This window comes from Spinacia oleracea, chromosome 1 (genome assembly GCF_020520425.1).
Source record: "Spinacia oleracea cultivar Varoflay chromosome 1, BTI_SOV_V1, whole genome shotgun sequence".
NCBI classification, from domain to species: Eukaryota; Viridiplantae; Streptophyta; class Magnoliopsida; order Caryophyllales; family Amaranthaceae; genus Spinacia; species Spinacia oleracea.
The window spans coordinates 123,968,241-123,987,016 of NC_079487.1; the positions used below are offsets into that span (position 1 = coordinate 123,968,241).

At 34.3% G+C, this 18,776-nt stretch overlaps 2 protein-coding genes across 2 annotated transcripts; one reads left to right on the plus strand and one right to left on the minus strand.

Annotated features, from left to right (window-relative positions):
• The first annotated feature begins 6,574 nt into the window (after window positions 1-6,574).
• Window positions 6,575-14,497, plus strand: LOC110806238 (UDP-rhamnose/UDP-galactose transporter 6). The gene is made up of 6 exons (XM_022011883.2): window positions 6,575-6,901; window positions 8,751-8,990; window positions 9,650-9,834; window positions 9,939-10,139; window positions 12,930-13,091; window positions 13,901-14,497. Exons 2-6 carry the CDS (start codon window positions 8,861-8,863, stop codon window positions 14,219-14,221), a joined length of 999 nt encoding a protein of 332 aa, XP_021867575.1. The 5' UTR covers window positions 6,575-6,901; window positions 8,751-8,860; the 3' UTR covers window positions 14,222-14,497.
• Window positions 14,498-14,603: 106 nt separating this feature from the next.
• On the minus strand, window positions 14,604-18,511 carry LOC110806228 (probable nucleoredoxin 1). The gene is made up of 3 exons (XM_056843534.1): window positions 17,481-18,511; window positions 16,460-17,371; window positions 14,604-16,344 (listed from the first exon to the last, which is right to left on the minus strand). The coding sequence occupies exons 2-3, from the start codon at window positions 16,474-16,476 to the stop codon at window positions 15,231-15,233; spliced, it is 1,131 nt and encodes a 376-aa protein (XP_056699512.1). The 5' UTR covers window positions 16,477-17,371; window positions 17,481-18,511; the 3' UTR covers window positions 14,604-15,230.
• Between the last annotated feature and the right edge of the window lie 265 nt (window positions 18,512-18,776).

The following is an 18,776-nucleotide window of genomic DNA, read 5'->3' on the forward strand; positions in this document are numbered from 1 at the left end:
AGAGCTGAACTGAATTAAACTGAACTGAGCTGAACTAATAAATAATTACTACGGAGTAATTAATAATTAATAATTAATAATTAATAATTAACATTAATAATTAATAATATTACTCCGTAATATTTATAACAATACTCATAATAATAAATAATAACTACAATAATCAAAATTATTTATTAATAACAATAATTACATATAATATTAATATAATAATAACGATAATAATTTATATATATAAGTAATTATTGTCAATTTTAATTACAATATGAAGAATATAAATAATTACAAAAAAAGAAAAGATGAATTCGTTCTTTTGAACTGAACTGAACTGAACTGCAATAAAGTTCAAAAGAATAGGGCCTAAACTCCAATTTCATACAAAATACATCTCAGTCAACAAAATTATAAAATAGAGAAAAGACAAATACTAAAATACAAACCACGAATGGACAAAACACAACAATCAAATTGTGATTTTTATGTGAAAAATGACGTTTGTTTTTTAAAAATGTCGTTTGTTTTTAGTGTTAGTTTTTTTTCCTATGTTGTCGTTTGTTGGCTGAGATGTATTTTGTAATACGTATCTGATATTGACCTCGATGTTCTTTAGTTTGGGGAAAAAAACATTCGTATTTACTACGAATAAGAATTTCATGAAAATTAATTACGGAGTAATAATAAAAATTACTCCAGTATTAATATTCTAAAAAGTCTTTTGCATCATTTACCCTAAAAAAATAAAAATTCAGTTGTATTTATAAATTTATACAGTAATTTATAATACGCTTATCAATTACTGCCAATATTCAATTTTACCAAGTTCATAGTTTAAGTGTATCGTTATTCGACGTCCGCGTATGCTAAAATCGCCCGCGTTTTAAGAGTAGAAGTACACTTTTACCCTTCATATTTTTTACCCAATCCCCCTCATCTCTTTTCCCATCCGGCAGTCTTGGTGGCCATGTTAGCCAAGCACAAGATCTGCTCGGTAGCCATGGCAGCCAAGCAATATCCGTGCGTGGCTGACATGGTTACCAATCAATTCATGTGCACGGTGTTTGTTTTCAAATTCATTTTTGTTTTGAAACATTACGTAATATGAGAGGAATTATGACCTATTATTAGTGCATATTAGGGATTATTATTTTTATTAAGAATTAATGTCAAAAATTAGTGTCAAATCACTGCTTCCAAACCCAATAATACGGCGAGAGGGAAGCGGTTCTCCGGTCGGGTTTGCGGCCCAACAAATTTTCACGGGAAACAAAGTGGTGGGGAAGGGAAGGGAGATCGGAGAAAGAGATCGACGCTTCAACAAAACAGAGTTGAAGGCGGCGCAAAACAAAGGTGCGAAGGGGAGACAAAACTCGACTGGAGTGCGATGCTAAACAAAGTGCGACGAGGGGAGGGGCGGAATGGGTTGTCGGCGTGAAGGATGAGGGATGAACAGTGGTGAAGGAGGAGGATGAAGAGGAAGGGGTGAATTAGTTTACAAAAGTGTAAATTCGTACTTTCACAGCATAAATGAGGCGTTTTTAACAGATTAGGGCGTCGAATAAAAACCCACTAGTTTAACGTGAGTATTTAACTAAGGTCAAGATAATTAGATAAGTATTATTTGTCCTAAGATTTTCATCCAATCACATATAAGACCCTTATCTATCATTTTTGAAATCCAGATAATCGAAATAACAAGGTGTTAATAGTGTCCATGTTTGGATAAATGTAAAAACTTAAAGAGCAAAATAAGTATTTAATTTGACAAGTTTATCAAAATTGGATCATGTTCTATTTGATTCATTTGTCGAGTTCGAATATCACTTGGCGGATTTTCATGACCATTAGTGTGCTCCTAGTTTATCACTGCGAGTCCATAAAATAGATGTTCAACATATCTATCAATGGGCAATAGGGAAAAACACATGTAACATGCATTTCCTTTTCGCAATATTCAATATGTTATACAATGAATTTTTATAGCAAAAAGAATGTTTGATGCATTTGTATACTATTGGGTTCAAAAACTTGATTTTGAACATTTATTCAACATTGTGTTACTAAAAAAAAAGGCCGGTGGTGGAACATTATTTTCCCGTTATGCTCGATGTTGGCTAAAAGAGTTTCATTAAAGCTCTAGATCGTCAATGTAATTTAAAATGACTTTAATTTTGAGTCCAAATTCAGTTAAAATATGCTATATACATTTGAGTAATCTCTAATAGGAGATAATGCTTCATAAAAACACCTTGTTCTAACATGAGCTTTATGACTTTTGTAGGCTATTTTTTTTTTTAATATTTACAAAAAAAATAAAAAAATAATAGTGGTTGTAAACTATGTTGTCTTCACGGTTTGACTTTCATAGTTATCGACGGGAAATTTAGGGCCTCAACCTTTGACTTAACTCCACAATTCGACATAACTTAATTACTCCCTCTGTTCCTAAATGTTATTCCCATTTGACTTTATGCACATTTTATATCGTTAATATATCTAATTACTCGTATTATAAAAAATTATAAATTTTTCGTATTGTTCAAGTATTCATTGAGACGAATCAAACAAGACCCTACATTTGTAATACAAAAGATTTTCTTCAATTGTGAATATATAGTGTGAAGATTGCAAAAGGGAAAAACATCAAAGTAAGATTTAAGGGCCTAAACCTCGTTTCCCAAATATATTATTCCAAAATGTGCTATTAATGGTACATGTTGGGACTTGTAAGTCGAAAGGGACAATCCAAGTTAACGTAACTAGCTTTTGAGCCCGTTTAATGAACGGATAATTATATAGTGGTTGTTAAACCTCTTTTAAAGTGCTAATTTTATCGAGGGCTTGCGTTTTTAGTGGGAATAGATGATTCATATAGAGGTGAAAGTTGAAAAAAGTAAATTAGATGGTGAATTAATTTGAGTTTTACAGAGGGAGATGGAGTGACCGAGTGGAAACGATTGAATGAATATATGAATTAAATTGTGAATTGATGTTTAATGAGGAAGATGAAGTGAAATAGGTGTTGAAACTGTAAAATATTTCGTATTACAAACAACAAAATGAAAAATTGAAAATAAAAAATAAAAAAATATGGATGAAAGATATATGAGGGTGACACGTGTCAACTAATCATATATGGTAGGGTCATACGTGTCAACTAATCATATATGGTACGGTGTTACGTGTCAACTAGTCATATATGGTTATCCTTTTTAAATACTAGGTATTGATTGATTGGTAAATTTGTAGCTTTGAGCTTTACTTATGAGTGATTATATCAAATTTGTAATTTTTTTTACAAGAGGCTAGTCATTACCTATCAGGGTAGGTTATCCACAGAGTTATACATAAATAAAAGGAAATTTTGTTAAAAATGACCTTTTATAACTCAAAAATTGTTAAAAATGACCTTTTAAAAAAAAGTTGTGAGATAGGACCCAATTCTAAACTTTTGTTGTGAATAAGGACCAAAAGCCAATTTTCGATGGTCAAAGCAAATTTTCCGGCATTGACAGTCACGTGCCGGGCACGTGACTCTTTTTTAACAATTTTTTTTTAATTGTATTCCCTCCAATTCCCCTTTATTTCCTTAACTAACCACACTGAACTAAAAAAAATGGCATTTCTCTCTCCTCTCATCTCTGTGTTCTTCGACATTTAATTTCTTCCTCCCTTGTTTCTCTAATCTGTTCTCTACAATTTAAAACAACAAAATTCGTGCAACCCCTTTGATTTTCGTACATCTTCGTACAAGGTAACACTGAAAGCCCCAATTTTTTTGCTCAAATTTCTCCAAATTTTGAACTCTTGAAATTAGGGTTCTATGGCCCATTGAGTTCATTTTGGCAAAGTAGCACGCCCAACAATGAGGGCGAGCCGAATGAAGAAGACCCAGGAATACTCCCTTTCATCGAGTTAAAGCTCAAGTCAAGAATGGACATATTTGAGAGGTTTACCCAATTCGTAGATGCAAGCGTGCCATTTAACTCATTATTATTCGTAGACCAGAAAATTTGTTATTCACATAGACAAGTTGATTGAGTTGTTCCATTGAAGGTGGAATTGATCCACTGAAAAGTTCTGTAATTCAATCCTCTGCGATTGCTTCAAATTACTAATGGAATTTGGCAACTGCCCAGAAAAGTTTGTGAAACTCGAAGCTAATGTCTGAAGAGAGCTGTTCGGTGAGAATTCAGGAAGAGTAACTTGAAGCAATCCATTGTATGATTGTTTTTTACATTACAGATAATGAATTTGAGAAAAAAGGGAGGATGAAAATGGCGAGAAAATGTAATTTTTTTAGGTTTACTGAGTTAGTTATGGGGAATAAAGGGGGAAATTATTAGAGGGAAAAGATTAAAAAAAAAAGTTAAAAAGAGTCACATGTTGTGCACGAGACAGTCAACGCCGGAAAATTGGGTTTGACTGCCGGAAAATGGGACTTGGTCCCTATTCACAACAAAAAACATGATTTGGGTCCTATGTCACAACTTTTTTTTTAAAAGATTCTTTCTCACAATTTTTGGACTTTAAAAGGTCCTTTGTGACAAAATTTCCTAAATAAAATCTGGAGTATTTGACATGTTACGTGAATAATCATGCTCTCCTTTTCCACTTTCTATATAAACCCCCTCGTCTCAAATGATCGATTAACTAACATCATTCTATTCTACGGAGTGAGTTTTTTTCTAGGTTCTTGATTCTCATCCATGGATGATAATTTTATTTTTAGGATTTCAATAATTGGGAAGGAGATTTGGATTCATATAGGTTTAGGGTTTCTCATCAACTCGTCGATCGCAACTATTCGCGCGCAGATAGCGAAGGGCTCTACTTGGAAAGATGCGAAAACATCGAAAATCACTGCTCGCGTCAAGCTAGAAGCGGTGGAGTACGAGCTATGCTTTAGGATGCAGAATAGTAATTATTTTGATTATAATAGTGATGTATTTTCTTTGAATCTGTTGTATGCAGATTTTTTTTAATCATTGTAGATGCCGTATGACTGATTATTAATGATATTGTTCTTCCCCATTAAATAAAAAAAAATTACGGAGTAAACGTTTGATTAAAAGAAAAAAGTAAAATAATGGAAAAGTACATAGTAAGGCCCTGTTTAGTTCACCTTATTTCTCCTGATCTGGTCTGGTCTGATCTGAACTTATTTTTTCTGATCTGATCTGATCTGAATTTATTTTTTCTGATCTGATCTGATATGATATGGACTGGTCTAATCTGATCTGGTCTGGTTTGATCTGATCTGATATGATTCTTCAGAATTAAGTTTAAACAAAAATCTACATTTATTAATATTAAACGACTTACGTGTAAAATAAATGTTACACAAATTTATAATATTGTTATTATTTATTTGACTTTGCTCATGATTTAACTATTCCTTATATTAGATAGACCTATACATGATCTAGATAGATCAGTTATGATTTAGACATATAAGTTCTGATCTGGATATGATCTGTACAGATCGGTTCTGATATAGACATGATTTGTACAAATCAATTCTGATCTGGACGTACATGATCAGTTCTGATCTGGACATGATCAGTTCTAATCTGGATATGATCTGTACATATCAGTTCTGATCTGGACATGATTTGTACAGTTCAGTTCTGATCTGGACATGATCTGTACAGACTCGTTCTGATATGGACATGATCTGTATAGATAAGTTATGATCTGGATATGATCTGGTCATGATCTGTACAAACCAGTTCTGATCTGGCCATAACCTGTTCAAATTAATTCTGATATGGACATGATCTTTGCAGATCAATTCTGATCTGAACATAATATGTACAGAGTCGATATCTAGACCAGTTATAATTTGGACATATCGATTATGATCTAGACATGATATGTACAAATCGGTTTTGATCTAAACATATTAGTTCTGTAAGGATCGGTTCTGATGTAGACAAGATCTTTGCAGATTTGAACATGATACGACATGATATGTACATATCAGTTATGATATGGATATTATCTGATCCTATCAGTTCTGGTTTAGTTATATAATGGTTCTGATCTATAAAAAATAGTTCTGATATGGACATGACCTGATCATATCGTTTCTGATATAGACTTAATGGTTTTAATTTGGATATCATCAATTTGAATGTTTTTCTAATGTTTTTTTTATGCTTTAAATAATAGATTTTAATTGCACCGACAACAACAATTTTTTTTATTAAAGCAATAATAGTAATAAAATATTAAATAGAATAACAATGATATAAACATATACCAATAATAAAAAATAACAATAGTAATCTGAACTTATTTTTTCTGAACTGATCTGAGCTGATCTGGTCTGGTCTGGTCTGGTCTGATATGATCTAATTAAATCTGAAATAAGCAATAAGGTCATGAAATAAGGTGAACTAAACAGTGTCTAAGTTTGATTTTTAAAGTGTTTTGTAGTTAAATAACGCATTGACAAATATTTCAGTCTGTACGATTTAGCATAAATGAAATTTAAGATACTGTACGGAGTAACGTAGTAAAAAAAGAAATTAAGAAGAAGAAATCCGGAAATTCATAATTTCAAAAAGGACTCGTGGGACAACCAACCAAAGCCTGAATCCAGCGAAGAAAAGAAGAGACTGAACGTCGACTTACTGCGAAAGACCCTTCGCTTTTCCTTCTTCCTCCTCATTTTCTCTTAGTCCTTTTGCTGTGTGATAAAGTGTGAACAATATCACGCATAATTTAAATTTCAAAGATATTGCGGCATTTCTCAGATCTATTCAATCAATCAATTCATCAATTCCTCGATTCAATCAATCCATTCATCATTTCTGACAATTTCATTCGATTCATTCCTTTGTCATAGATCTATAGACTTTGAGTGGTTCATCACTGTTGCAGTTCAGAAATTTTGAAGGTTTGTTTTTTCTTTTTAAATTTTTTCTTTTCTTTTTTCACTCCATTCTTTTTTATTGGTTGATTTGATTATGCAATTTTGATCGTTTTGTTGCAAATGAGCGGCTTGATTTATTGATTCTGTGATTCTTTTTCGATTGTTTGAACTATTTTTTTTAGTAGTTTAGTGATTTGATTTTGCAATTAAATTGTTTTGTGCAAATGAGCGGTTTCATTTACTGATTCTGTGATTTTTTTTGACTAATTTTAGTGATTTACATTAGATAGTTGAACATGGATCCTAATATAATAGAGGCAGACTGTTGATTGCTGTTTGGATTGAGAATAACGATCTAGTCATGACTTATGAACTAATTTGTTAGTGATATTTCTCAGAACAAGAACTTCAATTTGGATAAAAATGGGAATTTTCCATTTTGTGTACTCGTTTACCATGTTATAGCCTTTTGAAATCAAGTGTAGCTGTTCACCAACGAGCTTAGATTTAGTGGAAGTTCAGTTATAATAAAGGGATTTTTGATACTGAGAGAAAGTGAGACATCTTCCTATGCTGAATTGAATTGGTGATGAAGTAATTGTGTAAAAATTGGAGATTGGAGGATTTGAATTGTGTACTAGTTGGAGATTCGGATAAAGGGTCTAAGGAGTGTGTCCGAAACGCCTTTAACACTAAACTTAGCTCATGATTTTGAAGCTATATTTGTAGTTTACTGATTACGAGGTTTTGGGAAATTATTTTTCATGCTATTTGGAGTTAAAGTTGTAGTTTGTTCTTAACAGAGGGGGTCTTGGGGTTGCTGAACTCTTAGGCTGTCTCTCCCAAACTACAGATGTTATTGTTGTTCGCCTACGAATCCACGGTGTCCTACCACAGCATTTCCATTGTCCGTCACTCTTTTGTTGATATTTAACTCCTTTCCCCCCTGACTTTTACTTCTTAGAAGCTTGGTATCAACTACAGTGCTCCTTTTATTCACATTGCTAGCATCGTTCTTTTGACCAATTGAAAGCTTTCTCTTATCAATATGACTAATTGGGCGCATGTCAATTTTCTGCGAGGAAATGATTAAGACTATGGACACCAATGAGATGTATCTATTTCTTTAAAGTGTTAATGTGGAGACAGCTCCAGCTGTCCAGGATTTTAAAGTTGTTTGTTCAGCACTTTATATGTCTTTTACTCTCTCTTGTTATCATTATCATAATTTTAGGATTTTTTTAAAAGGTGGAGGAACAAGGAAAGACTCAAAAGGCTTCTTAGTTTTACATTATTAGAAATTGAACACCATAATTGAACCATCTTTAAAATTAGGGCATTGACGCATTGTATCAAATTGCTAGAAAATGACGCACATGTACACACTTATGCAGCATTCTTTTACTTTACTAGAAGTAGACTAAAAAGTTGACAACAACTTATTGTGAGACCTAGATAATTTTTCTCCATATCAAGGGCGACTTGTTATTGTCTACGGGTAAATTTTGATGTCTCACAATAATTGTAATGCCAGACTTATTCCTTTGCTCTTCAAAATTTGCTATCCTCTTTGTCAACCGTCAATAACAACAACCTCCACTTTGGATCCCGCTTGTGGTGAGGAGAAGTTGTTTGAAACCCCTGCCCATGATTAATAGTCATAGAGAGATTTCCGAAAGCTCACATTATCTCACTTTCAGAAAACGGGTTAAACTATAAAAATATACTAAACGAGAAGTACTAAAACTATTAGTATAACTAGTAGCTAAGCGTTATTGTGTTATCATAAGAGTAGTAGTTTGGTGATGCTACTCTTGATAGCATATTGAATGCCATATTCCAAATTTACTTATTACCTTAGCTGTATTTGCAGAGATGTTGCCATAAAGCATACGAAGACTTGCTTTTGAACAAGAAATGGTGTGTATTGTATAACAAAAGTTGAGGACTGAACATTTAGTTTCGTAAAAGGATTAAGAAGAAATGGCTCCATCTTCCAAGGCAGAGAAGAAAGCAGCTGTTGATGCATCTGCTTGGATGTTCAATGTTGTCACTTCAGTGGGAATTATCATTGTCAATAAAGCTCTGATGGCCACATATGGCTTTAGTTTTGGTAACTATTCTTATCTTTAATGCTATGTACTACAAAAATGCTCATTGCTTTTATCATCAATTCACCACTTGAAAACAAAATCGCGATTGATCGCAGATGAGGCTTTAAAAGTTAACGTTCATGTTTCTGCTCAATACTTGACAAATTTGAAAGGCAGTCATAAGCACTATACTCATGTTAAACACATACAGTGTCTAGATAAATTTATGTTCAAGAATTACTTCAGGTCTCCCCTATGATCTTTAACAACCTCCATTCCATTTTCTCCTGTTATTGGTTTCCCTACTCATCATACTCACTAATATTTTACAGACAATAAGGGCACTGCCACTAGAAGAGGAAAAAAGGATATTTATTTTTAATGCTCCTTCCACTTTTCCTCTAGGAGGGTTGATGGAAAGGGCAGTGAATTGGGAACCTAACTTGCTAAACATGTACCTTGATTCTTGCTTGTATGCCATTTTCTGGGCTAATACCTCAGTGGCATTTGTGTTTTGTACAAGCCTAAATTTCAAAATGTATTTGTGACTCTATGTGTGTTTAAGGGTTTAGATAAGGTTGACCTTCCAGATACATCAGATGTCATGCTTACTAATTTTCATTCTGATTTTTGGAGATCCAATCAAAAGTCTAAGAGATTTATTTGATATATGTTTCAGCTACTACTTTGACGGGTTTGCACTTCACTGCCACAACTATTATGACTCTCGTTCTTAGATGGCTTGGAATCATTCAACCCTCTCATTTGCCATTGCCTGATCTGCTGAGATTTGTTTTATTTGCTAACTTTTCCATCGTGGGCATGAATGTTAGTCTTATGTGGAATTCAGTGGGATTTTACCAGGTAATTTTTTTTTTTGTTCTCAGTTCTAGCTTGCTCTTAAAAATTATCAGATTCATCAAAAATTATTTCACTTCTAAGAAAGAAAAACTCTTACTGCTTCTCAGATTGCAAAATTGAGTATGATTCCTGTATCCTGCCTGTTGGAGATTGTGCTCGACAAAGTTCGATACTCTAGAGATACAAAGCTCAGCATAGGACTTGTTCTTGTAGGTGTTGGTGTATGCACAGTTACTGATGTTAGTGTAAATACTAAAGGTTTCGTCGCTGCTTTGATTGCAGTTTGGAGCACTTCTCTGCAGCAATATGTAAGCTCTCGGTTTCTTATATTTTTCCTAGTTAGCTCTACTTTAAAATTTAAATGAAGACCAGGCTTTAATAGATTGTTTGGATAATCTCTTTATTACCACAATAACTTTTGAACCTATGTTATGGTGTTTGTGTTGCATTTGATTGAAGGCGACCATTGCAGCATTCCATTACGCCGATCTTGCCAGGAAAACATTGCTTCTTCTGTAACTTAGATGTCTATTTTGTGTACATTAGACAGGATTTAGGTAAAACAAAAATGATGTGAACACATCCTATTAGTGTTGGTATGAATTATGACATGTAAACAGAAAAATCCCATTTGGAGAACCTTAAAAAAACAAAACTTGTTCATCTGTATAGTGGTTCTTCGTATAAGATTTTGTTAGAAAGGTTTGATAAACCCCGAGTTGGGACAATATATTTTGTTGCATTAACATTTGACCTGTTTTTCTAATTCAACCTTCGTTTGGTTAATGCCTGTTTAAAGTTTGCACTTCTGTCGAATAAATTTTACCAATCAGAACTCATTAACCTCTTAATGTACTATGACATATGTCGTACAAAGAAAAGAAGACAAGAGAAAGAGAAAAATGGGGCATTATCTCTACCTTTGCTCTTGAGAATGTTTGCTTAAGTCACATACTTTGTGAAATATTGGACCCTTTTCCTAAGCCCTAGGTAGCCAATATATAGGTATGGAAACATAATTTATTTTGTTCTTTGGATGAAAACAGAAGTGAAATTTGAATGGTATGGAAAGTTGTAGATAGGAGGGAAAAAGGTAGGAGCTACCGAAGTGTGGTAAAAAGGGGAGATTAACCTTGATGAACACGGCGATATTTGGAAAGAGAAGGGTAAAGGAAAAAGAGGAGAGAGAGGAGTAAGGAAAAGAGAGAAACATGAGTGATGAGATGTTTACCGTGGCTGTTAATTTGAGAAAAACCATCTGAGTTCATCTCAATGGCTTTTTATCTTAGAGGTGTGACCCTCCATATGGGGTTGGACTTGGAATAGAGGGATACAATTTATGGCCTTTGGCTTGACAATTGACATTGGGGTCTGATAATTAGAGATCTATGGTCATTTGGTGTATAAATTTTATTCAGAGAGTTTTAGGAGGTTCTGCATTCCCTTAATCCTCTTCTCCCTCTCCCTATGATTCTGTTGCTAAGGTGGTAAGGGAACAGACGGAAGAAATATTGGTGTATTGGGTTCATGCATCCTCCAACTGTCAAAAGTAAGATTGAGGTCACTGGACTTAATTGGCTTTCAGGGCCCATGAAAGCCATTCATGTATTCCAAGTTCGGCGCCTTCTCATTTTTGGAGCATGGGAGTGATACGAACTAGGAGAAGGAACATGAAAGCCTCATTGTTGGGTGACAACAGTTTGAGGAGATATAGATGATAGGAATCATAAATTCATAAGATTAATGCCCTGCCTCTTGTACGATCTTCATGATTGATGGAGTAGTGAGTTCAGTTTTTCAAGATGTGATTTTGAATTGAGAAGCTTGGACAACTGGGTGAGAAGTAGGAACCTGAATTGAGGCTGTTCATGCAATGGAAGGAAATTTTTTCATGCAATGAATTAGGAAGTCCATATATACACTTCCTCCATTATCTTTTTACTTGGCCTAGTTTGACTTTTGCTATACTCACACTATCCTTTGAGCACCTTATGTGGTTTATACATAATAAAAAACATAAGTCATGTTAGATATTGTTAAATTCATCTTAATAAATATTGATTTATTTTTTTACTTATTGACAACTAAGAGTTATACATTGACAAGCATGATCAATGAAGTAGGTCGCGTAAGAAGAAAGAGGAAGTATCTTGGTAGAGGCTTGTTTGAATTTTATGTCCAAACCCCTCAAGCCTTTTGTAGTTCACTATGAAAAAGCTTGTGTAAGACTTGTGATGTTTTGCAGGATACATCTTCCCAATCGTGAAGGCTATATTATAGTGTCTTGTTTCAGTTTACTGCATTAAAAAGCTTCTTTGTACTTCCTAAAGTCCTTAAAAAGAGTTAAAATATAGAAGTATTTATTATTATATCCTTAATGATCTGGACTCTGGAAGAAGGGGCTTCCACTATGCGCTGTTGATTTTTGATTCTTACTGGTAAATCCTTCTCCTGTACACAGTTGTGAGTTGCTCTTCCATACTTCTCACCATTTCGTCCACTTATTGAACCTTTTGGCAAAAAACCAGGTGAAATTTAAAGTTTGGCACGTAACTGACAGTACGTTCTCATTCTACATCGGTAATGTCTCTGGCTTTTAGAACTATTCATCAAAGGAACATTTCACAAAATCTAGTAGAAAATTAGCTTTTATGTAGGCTTATGTGTAGGGGTCCTTGTGGATTCCATATTTTGTATATTAAGCATAGGATGGAAATTTTAGCTAGAAATGCAGTGGCCATTGGATTTTTCTGGTTGATGAGAAATTGTTAGCCTTTTCCTTGTGGAGGTTAGATCATGTTGATCTTTTTAATGACTAGCATATTTTTTTTATCAGCCTACTTGACTAGCATGGTTGCCAAGCTTTGTAAGTTTCTTAGTCTCTGCTTTTGATATGATTAAAGTGTAGGATTGCTTCCTCGCAGTGGAGTGGAAGAATTGTAACTCTACTTTGTGGGTTGGTTCCAGTGTTTTGTTGCAATTGTGGTGTGCTTGCAATTTTTATGAGCCACCTGCTTTTTTCTAATAACTGCACCATTGTGGTAGTGAACATATAAGCTGTATTTTCTTCGCCTGATTATTTTTTTCTTATATTGCAGTATGTACATCATCTTCAAAAGAAGTATTCGCTGAGTTCTTTCAATCTGCTTGGTCATACTGCACCAGTACAGGCCGGATCCCTGCTTCTATTGGGTCCGTTCATTGATTATTGGTTAACGAACAACAGAATTGATGCGTTCAACTATACTTTACCATCTGTGGTAAGCATATTAATCTCTTTATAGTCCAGTCAAGATCCCTTAGTAAGTTAGTAGTATTCTCTGAACTTGCTTGCTGTCATGATTTTCTATTTGCAATGTCCACTGTTGTAGTTTTGGACTGTGTAGAATCTACAGATGTCAAGTGTGTCATGGTGGATTCTTTGTCCACTTCTGGGCTTCAATGTTTCGACTTTGCTTGCCTCTACATTAATTTGTTTAGAAGAACAAAAGAAACTTGAAGCACTGTAAATGCCTGTTATTCCTTCTGTAGTTTTAAATTATACAAATTTTTATATAAGACGGTCTTACACAAAAGACCGTCTTGGTGTCATATAAGTTAAGCAATGGAACCAATTAGTTAAGCACTGGAACCAATTAGTTAAACAAATAAAGCGGTATTTTCGGTAAGGCGGTCTTACACAAAAGTTGCCGAATAAATTATGAATGCTTTTAGTATTAGTTTTAATAAAATTGATTAGCATATGATTACCTAAATCAGTCCAAAACTGAATTGAATGGCTTATCACCTGAATTTGACCCTAAGTGTGTTTACCTGAATGACCTGTTTGCTATCACCTGAATTTGACCCTAAGCGAGTTTACCTGAATGACATGTTTGCTACCTCTTATATTTAATACCTAACCTATGAATTTGGTTAGTTTGCAAATGCGATTCTTTGCGTTCTCAGATTGATGGGATATCAGCTTAATAATTATATGTCACTTTAAAATAATTTGCTTGGCCATCCTTGACCAGCTGCTGCTCTGCAAAAGAATGGCTACTAACAATATGCTCCTCTATCTTCGCAGATTTTTATAACCCTCTCATGCACAATTGCTATTGGGACAAACTTGAGCCAATTTATCTGCATTGGAAGATTCACAGCAGTATCCTTTCAAGTACTTGGCCATATGAAGACGATCCTTGTTTTGATTCTCGGTTTTATCTTCTTTGGAAAAGAGGGTCTGAATATACACGTGGTCGTGGGTATGATCATAGCTGTAGCAGGGATGGTCTGGTATGGCAATGCCTCCTCAAAACCCGGAGGCAAAGAGCGCCGTAGCCTGTCGTTGCCTAAGCAGCAAAAGAATGGAGCTGATTCTGCACAACTTGATGATGCAAAGGTCTAACCATTTATCCCCTTTTTTCCCCCACTCACAGTGGAACAATTACATGAGATGAACTTCAGGGATTTAAAAATATATACTTCACATATGATGTGAGATTTAGATTTCAAGTAGACCTTAAATCGCCCTGTGATTAGATTTTTACGCAATTTTTGCTTTTATAGTTTGATTATATCACATATTTACATGATTTTATTGTGAACTACATACAGTGTTAGATTTTTGAGAACAGATCTATTGATAGTTGTCTTAATTTATAAAATACTAGTTATTCTTTTACATCTCTTTATGTCAGAGTTTTCCCTTTCCCTTCTGTTTTCCTGGTAATGTCACTCAAATCAGACTTTTTCTAAAAAAAATCTGTTTTCCTGGTAATGTGAGATGATGAGTAAAAGACGTGCCCTGGTGCAGAATTAATCAGACATTTATCGACGCACAAGTATGGCACTCTAACTTTGGGGAGTCTATTTCCAGCTAGTCCACTAACTGTTGACATTATTGCTTAACAACAAACATCCTTTGCCCGACCCAAATTATAATACAAACGTTATTCTTTTTTTCTCTTTTTTCTTTTTGACGGGAAACGTTATTCTTACTTTCTTAGTACAAACCAAACTGTAAATAAAATGTCTCTTTTTGTCTGTCATTCATTGCGATTTCAAGCATACCCAACGTCTACCAGAACTTACTTTCGCCTTTTCTCCCGTCCTCCTAAAAAAAAGTCATTATCGCGATAAAACTTCACCTCCTTTTCAACATATTTTTTTAAAACATGATCCAATTTAGAAGTAACTTCTTCAAGCAGATTAACTTTAATATTAGGAGCGTGTGAGTCACGCGATTAGATTTTCTAAATTCCGACCGGTTTTGTGACCTATTCGTAGCCGTTGTGATTTAAATTTACCAAATTGTCGCATGAGACACTTTTTTTACCAATTTGTCACTTAACATCCACTTTTTTTACCAATTCGGTCAAATGGCCCACAAAAGTGGGATGGACCCACAACAATGTCTACCAGAACCTAGTTCGCCTGTACTCTAGTCCTTCTGAAAAAAAGTCATTATCCCGATAAAACCTCACCTCCTCTTTAACATAATTTTCTAAAAGATGAGCCAATTTTGACGTAACTTCTTCAAGTAGATTACCTTTAATTTGAGCTTTATTCTCATCAGAAGATGGAAGGAGATGAGCATATACTGAACAAATCCTGCCATCTTTTCCGAATGCAACAATAGTAGGAAATTGACTATTGAAGAACCTTAAGAAAAACTTGTTACTCCTGTCGAAGCTCTTTGTATGACACACTACCTTATGTGAGTTATCACTGTCTTCGAGTTTAATCATCTTGCTCGCGAAATCTTCATCACTAAAGGAGACCATTATAATTTCCACATCATCATACTTGCTGAAACGCTTAACTGCATCATAAATCTTAGTATGGATACAGAATGGATAATCGAAGTAAAACAGAACCTTCTTCTTCTTCTTCTTTTTCCCTGTACAAGGAGGGATTTCTAGTGACTTCAAGAAGGACTCTAGGGTGACTTGCTTTAGCTCTTTCAGAGTTTTGTGGATAATAGAATCGAGAGTGAAGGGATATCCATACGAACCATAAAGCTGCATGAGTTCTGCTCCACGAGTATCAACAAATTGGCCATCGGGTCCCAAAATGACTACCTTTTCTCCCTTCTCAAACATTTCTTCCAGGACAATGGATGTAGTATTGTTATAGGGTGCAATCCACCAAGATAGATTCCTCTTCGCTAACACATTGTAAAAAGCCTTTAAGAACAATCGCGGATCCTGGCTTCTGTGTACTCCAGGAACATAAACCACCACAATCTCCAACTCATTGCCACTTTGCAAACACTCTTCTGCAATTTTAGGAAGCAAAGGAAACAAATGTCCCGTAGTGTAGAGGTACAGCCCTACAAGCTTGGATTTGAGTTCTGAAATAGCCACATTCTCAAGACGGAATCTCCCATTTCCTAGAGAAACCTTCCTGAAGACAAAGTCGGACTTTTTGCAACATAAAAAGTCCTCGAGAGAAGATGGATTCTTGAGATTCTTCAAAGCATCCGTACGGACTGATTCATTTTTAAACTCAGATACACGATAAAACTTCCTAGAAACAAATACAAGGGAACCAAACAAGTATCAGGTAGTCTATCTAGTAAGGTCTGAGTACATCAGAACAGTCTTATTGGGATCCACAAAAAGAGTATGATTCCAATACATACCACCAATGAACTTGCATAAATTATTACGACGAGACTTAGCATGATACGGGACTGCAAGGCAACAACAAGGAAAGGCGTCTAAGAATTTGTTCAAGGCAGCCTTATGACATGTCCAACCACTTCTCATATTTGCCACAATTACCATCTCAAAATCACCTTTCAATTTAGAGTACATATCATAACATGCTGTTGCAGCTTTCCAGGCAGAGCTAGACCAGCAACGAGGCAAGAAGAAACAACAAATCATGACAAATTTACCACTAATATTCTCAGCTGTAACAATACGACCATCTCTACTAACCAGGTAATCGTTTCGACAAGGGAACAACAGGGATTCAATATCAACAAGCTCGCCACGTTTGATGTCATGATTAATTATCAAGTCATCCTTTTTGCATTCATCTGTGATTAAACTTCCCAATTTCATTGTCACATCTTCAACATGATAATATTCTTCATCGTCTTCTTCATAATTGTTATCTAATTGCTTAAACAATACGAAGTATTTTCTCATCCCAATATTTCATAGGATTACCAGGAAATAACTACTTACTTAATTCATCCATATCTACATTCATATCTTTCAATACCTCTAACTCAGGAGGAGTCTCCTTTGTCTTCTTCGACTGCATCAACTCACAAGGAATCTCCTTGTTAGACTGCACCAAATCCGGAGTCATTTTCTGCTTGTTCTTCGAAGCCACTAACCCCCGAGGATGTTTCTTCATAAAATCCCGAATAAGCTTCTTCCTCGACCTCACCAACTCCCAAGGAAGCTCCTTCTTCTTCCTCGACCTCATCAACTCCAGAGGAACCTTCTGATTAATCTTCTTCTCCGGCACCACTATCTCCTGAGTAATCTCGTACTCCACCTCATAACTTAAATAATCGGATCAATTACCTAAAACCCACCTACAAATTATATAAGTTACATTAATCAATTCAATTCATGAACCCTCTTTATTTGTATTCGACATTGAAAATTGAAAAAGTATATATAATTGAAAATCAAAATTCTTACCAGTGCGCGAAACTCTTCACCGAAATTTGGCCGAAAGCGAAACCCTAATTTCCACGGCTATTAACAGATTAACTAGTGTGTGGTCAGGGCGTTGTGCGGGTTTTGACTTTTATTCGGCTTTATTTATTTTGTAAAAATGTGCACATATAGATCGTGTCTTCGTCGACATTAAATGACATCACATTATGGTGGTGACACAAGATTAGTGGCCAATCGACAATCTTCCCAAATATGAAACCCCGCATTCGAAAATCAAAACAAAGTTAGATACTTTTCTTCATCATTATTTGATATATTACTCAACCCCCCTCAATATTTCCCCACTTATTCATTATTACACTACACCGTATTTTTTTCTTTTTGTTTTTGAGGTTTAAGCTAGAAAAGTAATAACTGTACATTTATAAATCAAGTAATCATTCCTTTTTTGGCATCCACTTTTATTTAATGTATTATTTAACGTCAAAAGAATATATATGTTTATATAGAAAGATGTAATGTAAGTTGTGGTACGTTGGTTAAGATAGTAGGAAGTGTAACTTTTAACGAAGAGGTCTAGTGTTCGATCCTTGTTACATATATTAGTATAGATAGATTTTGTGATTTTGTGGGCCTTCATGTAGCAAAAGTTAGGTAAAATGATATACAATTTCTCTTAACTTTTACTACACCGTAGCTAACTTTTATATTGATATTCTTAACTTTTACGGATTATATTGATATACCTTATTTTTAACTTAAGTGAAACCTCATAAGTAAAAGTTAGCCTTTTTGAGTTTAAAAAAAAAAAAAAGGGTAAAAGCTGACCTTTTTGCATTAAAAGGTAGCTTTCATCTAGTACTCCCTCCGTCTATTTTTGTTTTTTACGTTTGATATTATTCACGCGATTTAACGACTATTTAATGTGCATTGAGATTACTCTACTTTTTTATTTAAACGAGAAAAATTACGTTTATTTATAATGTTTTCACTTTTGTCAAAAACATGACATTGGGAAAATGAGAAATATTTAATGTCCAATGGATTTAATTGGTTAAAATAATATTTGGATACAAATTATGATAGAATATTAATGCATTATGTGATAATATAAAAAGAAATGTAAAGAACAAAATGAGACACCTGAAATGGAATACGTAAAAAACAAAAAGAGACGGAGGGAGTAAAATTTAGTTAAACTAATATAAGAAATCTCTTAACTTTTACTACACAAGAGCTAACTTTTATATTGATATTCTTAAATTTTATATTGATATTCTTAACTTTTATATTAATATTCTTAACTTTTCACTTAAG

Bases quoted from the DNA above. Each gene is read 5' to 3' on its own strand.
- LOC110806238 (XM_022011883.2), top strand. From the start codon at position 8,861: ATGGCTCCATCTTCCAAGGCAGAGAAGAAAGCAGCTGTTGATGCATCT. The intron at 9,835-9,938 runs GTAATTTTTTTT...ACTGCTTCTCAG, and splicing joins ATTCAGTGGGATTTTACCAG to ATTGCAAAATTGAGTATGAT. The intron at 13,092-13,900 runs GTAAGCATATTA...CTATCTTCGCAG, and splicing joins ACTATACTTTACCATCTGTG to ATTTTTATAACCCTCTCATG.